Source organism: Acanthaster planci, unplaced genomic scaffold (genome assembly GCF_054643075.1).
Source record: "Acanthaster planci isolate LZ-2023a unplaced genomic scaffold, COTS_SCS Contig212, whole genome shotgun sequence".
In the NCBI taxonomy this organism is placed as follows: domain Eukaryota; kingdom Metazoa; phylum Echinodermata; class Asteroidea; order Valvatida; family Acanthasteridae; genus Acanthaster; species Acanthaster planci.
In genome coordinates, this window is record NW_028257833.1 from 1 (window position 1) to 8,226 (window position 8,226).

Genomic DNA, 8,226 nt, shown 5'->3' on the forward strand with positions numbered 1-8,226 from the left:
CATTGTATATGGCTTTTCACAGGTTCACAGCGATTTTTTTTTTTTACCACAATAATTGCGCTTCTGGTGGAATATCATGTATCCAGTGAATTTTGCCCTTACAGTCACCATTGCTTACAGCACACAGGTACAAAATTCAGCGCTAGATTGGATTACTTTCTGTCAGTGAGTTGACCCGTTTCAGCACATCTTTTTGTTTGTCTCCACGGAAAATAAAAATCAACCTGTGCACACTGCTTGGCATTTAGCAGCTTCTGCATTTTTCTGATCTTTTGTTTTGAGTAACAATGTTTATGACGGAGCACTTGCTGCATTTATTGCTAGTGACAGTCCACGCCACAGTTACCCTTTCACCTTGAAGGCTGTACAGAAGGACGGAATCACATGCGCATGGTGCCCTTGGTACAGGTGAGAAATTTCCTCCTACTTTGAGGATAACGTTCTTGCTTTCTTTAAGCGAGTCAGAAGATTCCTTAAAATTGCCTTTAACCTACAAGACGGGGTTTTTTTTGGTGTTTACATTTGCATGGCTTCATATTGCGTTTGATAGATTTTGTCGTGGCTGTGAGATTTCTTGTACGTCAGACCCCTTCACCTCTGGAACAACTTTCTTGGCCATTGACTGGGACCCGACCCGCTTTGCACCTGAGGTATCAGTCCTCACAAGAGAGGGTGAGTTTGGAAGAGCACGAATGAGGTGGGCCATTTTGAGTGACAGGTCAAGAGGCAGTCACACTGGGCTTCAGCCAAAAGAACTAAGGGATAAAAATGAAGAAAATTACAATTTTTGATGGTTCAGCCCAGTTGCTACCATTAATTCCATCCTCAGGCACATACCTCTTTCATAGAGACGCAATGGCTCGATATTTTCACTTAAAACCAGTCACATGCATTTAGTCCCAATTTCCAGTCAAGCTGTGGTCAAACCTCCTGATGATTTCCCACACTTGACTTTCTGCTAAGCATTCCAATACACGTGGCTTTTGATAATTAATGATCGCCACTGGCGTCACCCTGCTGGTCAAGAGTCACTCAACTTGGCGAGTCCAGCCGCAGTTGCCGAGTGGAAATTTTGTTCAATCTCAGTCAGCGCTCTCCAACGTCACCATTTCTGTGTATTCCAAGGTGGTGACGGAACACGAGAGCGTGGAGAAGAGCCGCCGACTCCAGACAGAACCCATCAGCCTCGACGACTGCCTGCGAGCCTTCACCAAGGAAGAGGAATTAGGAGAAGACGAGCTGTACTATTGCTCCAAATGCAAGCACCACAGGCTGGCAGTCAAGAAGCTAGACATCTGGAGGCTACCCCCAATACTAGTAAGCATCCAGAATTTCCGACATAATTTACTTTTCTTTCATTAAGTGTTTCCTTCATTAAGTCCCAACTGGCGTAAATTGGTCCTTGGTGGACACCTTGGGCCTCATTTTGTGGGGATGGAAAAAATCCACAAATTTTATTAAACACACAAACTCTTCGCCTAGCCAAAAAGGGTTGTCAGCCTCTCAATACGTGTTCTTATCTTGGTCAATATTTGTATAGGACACAAAGTTGCTCAGCAGTTTTTCTACTTCGTAAGGTTTGATCTATTCGGGTCTGCATGGCTCAGCGACTGTTACTTTTAAAATTAGGGACATGATGTCCGTATTTGTTTCATGAGCAAAGACAGTGATATTAGGTAAAAGCACAGAGTAATTCTGTGTAATATCCTTTCATTATAATTTTAAGTGGCATTACTTTTATCAAACAATTCTGTGATTAAAAAAGTGGATTTCTGATTTTCAAAACATGTTAACTTTGCAAACGGTTCGACTGAAATTTCTTTGTTCATTCACAGGTTATTCATCTCAAGAGGTTCCAGTTTGTCAATGGTCGCTGGGTCAAATCGCAGAAGATTGTCAAGTTCCCCAAGGAAAACTTTGACCCCTCCAATTTCCTGGCTCCCCGCAATCCGTTGGACTTCCGGAACTTGATCATCGGCCGGCAGCGACCCCGCAGCGAGATGATGGAGCTGATCCAGGGGAAGGAGGAGGGAGGAAAGTTGGAGGAGGAGACTACGGGGAAAGGGGAGGGGGACAGCCTTGGTCCCCAGGGAGGGGTGAGCGTCAACGCCATCAAAAGTTAACGAACAGGTGCGCGGGGAAGGACAGAACGGACAGCAACTTAGAGTGCACCTGTGGCGGTCACACCCAACCAGTGCAGCCAGCGCCCCCCGACAACAAGGACTGCGACTCGGGCACAGCAAACCACAGCGAGAACTCGTCTGACGGCAATAGCGGCGGTGGGAGCGCACCGAGCTCCGGGGATGAGGAGATGGGGCGGGCGGGGCAAGCTGGCACGGCAGCGGTCAGTCTTGACCCAGCCCACCGACGCGACCGATGCCCACCCACTGCTCAAAGAAGAAATAGAAGACGACAAGGATGAGCATGGACTGAGCCCCAGTCTCTACAACCTCTACAGCATGGCCGTAAGTGCTGCTGCAACAACCTTTTATCATTCAAATGTCAAACTGTTGATCAGTCAGACCCCTTCTTTTATCAATCACAGTTTTCAAACTCTCCAAGGATCGGAAAGCATTGAAGCATAATTTTTGTTCTTTATTATTGACGTGCAGTGTCACAGCGGAATTCTGGGTGGTGGTCACTACGTTGCCTATGCGGTCAACCCCAATAAGAAGTGGTACTGTTACAACGATAGCAGCGTTAAGGTCAGTGAGTTCTCTTCTTCCTCTAACGTCCGCTAGGCTATAAGCTATAACTATAAATGACTCTAAAACCAAAAGGCTTCACTGAATTTAACTGAATTTTCTCAGATACACTCATATTGGATGTTTGTATGCACATGCCAGGTTTCAATAATATTGAACACAGGTTGACCAAGTTCTTGGGGTGTGGAAAATGGACATCCCACTTCCATGGAAAAGATCATTAAAACAAATATCAGGAACAATTCAAGTTCCTCTCCCCCACAGCTGGAGAATGAGATTAGTCAAAAGTTTCCCACAGTGCGCTGTAAAAATGGCCTTTTCATGTAAACCTCTTGGTGGTGCAGTTTATTGTGAATGTGTGTTCTTCATGACCTCTGACCCTTGAACAGGAAGTTAAGGACGAGATCGACAAGGATAATGCCTACATGCTATTTTACGAGCGGCACGGGCTGAGCTACACTGACTTCATCCCCGACGTACGGGGGAAGGAGCCGGACACCACGCCCATCGACGATGACATCGAGGCGGACTACCGGCGCTTCTGCGTCATCCAATGACTAGCGGAGCGGGGCAAGTTGGGGGCAGTGGTAGGGTCGTGGCTACTCTGGCTCTGGATGGCGGCGCGCTACGGCTTGCACGCCTGCAATGCCATGATCAAGCGCTGAAGACATGGTTTCTCATCTCTTATACACCCTCTCTCTCTTGTTTTCCTCCCCAGTGTCATTTCTTTCTTTCAGATCTGTGTGACATTCCTGGTCATTTTCTCTGATCCCCAAACATTCTTTGTTTTAAAGCCAATAGTTCGGAGTTCTAAGCTTGAAACCCAAGTCAAATTTTCCTTTTTTTTCTGAGGTCTAATATAACCTAGTTCCTTTCTGCATTGTAACAGGGCTCCATTTGGTAAATGTAAAATGACCAAGGTTTTAGTCACACACTTTCTTCCACTCAGACACGTTTTTATGCATTGCTGACTAAATTTGAAAACATGGGGGTTTGATCGGAAATAGGATACATTTTTGCGCCTGTAGTAAAAATCCTCAGTTTCCGTACTTTTCATTTTTGTACTGTCTGAAGAGAAAGTGAGGTTTTTATGCTTTTGGAATAAGTACTTAACTTTATTGTTTAGCAGTCAACAGTCCTCATCGAGTTCCGCCAAGCCAGATGTGTTATAAAAGGCTTGCATCTCAAAATACCTCTGACCAATCCTGACTTGTTTTTGTCAGGTTGTGGCAACAATTCAATCAGTTCATTTCCACCTCAGGAATCAGTCAATCACATGGGTCATTTGGCCTGGGAGAGCCAATTCAACGGAGTTGACTGGCCACGTTACTCATTCAGTGCACCCTGTGAGCTCAATTGGTGAGTTAGTTTTGTTACTTCAGGAAACAATGGCTTGTGCAAGTAACAAATTTAAGCAAATCAAAAAGTTCCACCTACCCCCAACCCTTGCCCCTATAAACAGAACATTGTAATTTGAGTGGGAAATGATCTGTTTGTTCGTTGACTATAATTTTTGTTCTTTTGAACTCTTTCAGTACCCTTAAGCTGGTATCTTTCTCCACCCCAAAAAATCCAATCTTGGAAATCTTTCTCTGGAAAAAAATCTCGCTCTTCAGTTCATTTTTCTTTTCTTGACAAAAGGAGAAATTAAAAAAATCAGTCTTCAATGTTGATTCAGAAGTAGAAAGGTCAGGCCACATAAATTTTCAGCCCAGCTTGTCTCGCAAAGAGTTAAGTTATGTAAATATATCTTTCTTTTAAGCATAAAATGTTGTTGGAGCGGTACTGAAACATTGTGCATATTTTAAATCATCAATTCAGGCATAAAGTTGATATCTGACACACATGTACAATTTCAGCTGTTAAAATACACAAATGGCATCTATTTATTGATCAGACAGAACGTTGTTGAAGAAACCACATGCATTTGTGATGTTTTTACCACAGACTGGTTTGTATATATGTATGTTTGATGTTATTGTCAAACATACAGTGCACTGCTGATGTCTAGTTGTTAATATGCATGCCTTACTGTGGTACTACTTGATTTTTTCTTGATACAATATTTTGCATAAACTCATTACCAAAAATAAATCATTGCTGTCACACTGATTCTTTTGCATTTTCCAAGTTGGGTTTCAAAATTGGCAGGTTTTTTGTGTCCAGGCAGTTTTTCTTTCTATTTTAATCACTCAGAAATAGAAGGACGTTTTGTGACCAGATTTTGAGCCAAATTCAGAAATTGGTCAGGGGGACATTAACTGGATCAGCAATAATTCTGTGAACCAACCTAAAAATGCATTACCCATTGCAGGGCAATATGACTGGTGTTCTGATTTCGCGTAGCAGATGTTTTCCATGCTTATTCTTCGGCTCGCGGAACCTTCTGTTAAAACTGGCAGGAGAATTGAATATTGGATAGAATGCAGAGACACTACGACAAAAACCCCAAAGGATCACAAACTGGGGGAGGGGGCAGTGTTGTAGTCAAGTATTTTTCAAATACCAAGGTTCTTTACCAAATCTTGAACTCAGTGAGAGGAAATGTAGCTGGAGTACACGGGCATTCGATGGTGAATACACAAAGGTAAGACTTCAGACACCCCTAAATTGTGTAAAATTGAAGTTTTAAGGAGAAAAGTACTTGGAAAGTACTCGGCCGAGTACTTTCCAAGTAATTTTGCCCAACAGTAAAGGCAGAAAAGTTGACTCTTTTTCGTAACTTTCAGTCGTGAGAACACTACAAGTTAACCATCTGCGTGGTGTGCAGCTCACACATTTTTTTTTTTACCAAAAAATTCACATTGGCCTAAATATTTACTCACTTAATTTAAAACTTGTAAATCGGTGCACTCAGTTATATTTCATGGTCAATGCTTACCAATATTTTAAAATTACTTTATACTTGAAAACTAAGCGTTGTATATTTTATCAATATATGATGATGTCTTGTATTGAGTATTTTTTACACAGAATTAAAAAGTAAGTAAAGACTTTAATGGTTATATATATATTTATATATATGTATGTGTACAAATGTGGCAGCTGTGATATATGTTGTGTAAATAAGTACAAATTGAGGAGGATCTGGAATGGTTGAAAATGATCTCAATTTTATTACGAACATTCTACAGAGAAGATGAGATCTAAGACAAAAAGTGTCGGTTAACCTTTCGTGTAGAAATCACAGTGCACTTTTGAAGGTTAAAGTCCTTAAACAGTGTATGCGTACATGGACATGGTGAGAGCTGTTATCAGTGGCACAAATGCACAGGGGCAAGAATAGGCCATCAATGGTGGGGGGGGAAACTCCAATCAACGTGCCACATTTATACGACTTATTTTTGCTTTAAAAAGAGAGAGAGACCCGTTTTCTGTAAATCCATTTTTGTGAGGTAATCCCTTGTGCTGTGAATGAGTTTATTACAGAGAACATGGATGCCACCAGCCTTTGACAGACTACAGTCATTCCGTTTTTTATTTTGTAATGAAACATGTATGGAAGTCCGAACCAGAAGTGCATTTTGATAAGTTTTTACATCTGACCATTTTTTAGAGGACCAGGATTGCCCAAAAAAAAAAAAGTTGCTTTGTACTTTCAAAAACAGGGCAAAGTCACTGGAGCCATCTTTGAGCAGTGACTTTTTTGTTTTGAATAATAGCAAACCACAGACCACGGTTTGTCTGTCCAGATTTGGTGCTTACATATTTTGAGACCTTCCTGAAGATTTGAAAATATAAATTCAAAATCTTGTTTGAAAGTGAGAATGCCAAACCGATATTTCCAGGTGTTGCTGAATCAGATCCTCATTTCATTCCAGCTAGTCATGAGCGATTCTTAACGAAAAGAAATCTCGTCACACTTTAACACGCCGTACCGTAACTGCCAAATACACGGCTACTTAATACAATGCAGAGAGAAAACTGGGGGCGGGGGGGGGGCCTGACATTTGATTAAAACGTTTGCTCTTACTATCCTCAGTTGTCATTCATCCCCACTTTCCACCATTCTGAAGTAGTGATGTTTTATTCTCGTACAACTCAGTGAAAAAGCTATTGTTTAAAGATACAAAATGCAGACATTTCATTCGAAATGATGTGAAGACTGACTGCCTGCTTTTCACAATGCATCATCACAGATTTGCATGGATGTGACATTTATTTTGTTGTGTTGTAGTTTGGGGGGTGGTTTTCCCTTTTTCACATAGTTTGAATCAACTGAAAATGATTATGCGTGCACTAAATTGTTTTAGGCTCAATTGAACTTGTTTTTCTGAAACTTATGCATGGACGGCTGACTAAGGATTACTTGTGCCGTAGATCGCCAAAGCTGTCCCAAAATGAACATTTCAAAAATATATGTATTTGTCCTTTTGCTTTGAAAGAGGTTCAAGGAAGACAGTGCTGGAGTCAGCTGTAAGTAAATAAGTCCTCAGGAATGAATTAAGACTTCCAAAATTGTGATCAGTTTCACTGTAGTCTTGTTAAAAAATGAAACAGAGCCAGAGTTATTCAAGCCAATTCTTGAAAACAAAAGGCAAATGACATTGCAATTTGAATAGATTTACAAACTGGAGGTAGACTGTGAAATTCTTTTAAATACTGTGCAGTAGGTCCCTTTGATGTTCAAGCAAAAAAATACAATGGCAGATTTGAAACTCAAGCAGGTTTTGGTCATTGTTTAGAAAATATTAAAACGGAAACATTTCAGATTGGTGTTCGTAAACTTACAAAAGGCCTTTTCACATTAGACAAATCTCAGGGTTAACATAGGGTTGATGTAGGATCGAAATGGGCAACCCTGTGCTTACCCTGCATCAACCCCAAGACTGACCTCAACTCAGGTTGAACTCAACTCTGCTCCGGACCAGGTTTGATATTTTTTCAGCCTGGGTTGAAAATCATTTGTGCTCAGTTGAATGCCCCTGATAAGCTCAGTTCCCATGAAACAAATGTGAAATGACGCCAGGTTGAATGTGGGGGTGAAATATCAAATTTTTAATCCAGGCCGGCCATGGGTTCGCCCTGGGTTAAGTTCAACCTGGTGCGCAGTGTGAAGAAGCCGAAAGGAAATGCATTTGAACAGTGAACAGTTTCTTAGCAGGGGTGCATTCTGGGAAGGTTGTCATACTATGTCTTAATGTGCTGTAATGTTATTTGTCTGGAAATTTGCACAGTGTCGGGTTTTGTGAAATGCAGATGTGTCACACATGTTGTTTGCATCACAATACAAGCTTTAATACACTTGGGCCACATGGCAAGCAGTTTTTCGTGTTTTCGCACGTCAGCGGTGGCCAAGTATTTATATATGTATTTAACACATGACAGTTTTTTACAACTTGTGGGTCTATGGAGCATTGGTGTTCGTAAATAAAATTTGCAGTGAATTTATATCAATTTTTTCACTATCATCCTTGGCATGTGTGACAAGACTTTTTAACCTCTTGAAGGATAAATGGTGTACTCTGAACATAGGGCAATAATGTCACACTGGGAGGTGATAAAATGCATTGTGCCACAT

At 41.4% G+C, this 8,226-nt stretch overlaps 1 protein-coding gene across 1 annotated transcript; it reads left to right on the forward strand.

The window, feature by feature from the left end:
- Window positions 1-2,133: 2,133 nt before the first annotated feature.
- Window positions 2,134-3,690, forward strand: LOC147795024 (ubiquitin carboxyl-terminal hydrolase 32-like). Its single transcript, XM_087132330.1, has 3 exons — window positions 2,134-2,465; window positions 2,613-2,705; window positions 3,095-3,690. Exons 1-3 carry the CDS (start codon window positions 2,304-2,306, stop codon window positions 3,260-3,262), a joined length of 423 nt encoding a protein of 140 aa, XP_086988456.1. The 5' UTR covers window positions 2,134-2,303; the 3' UTR covers window positions 3,263-3,690.
- Window positions 3,691-8,226: the final 4,536 nt, after the last annotated feature.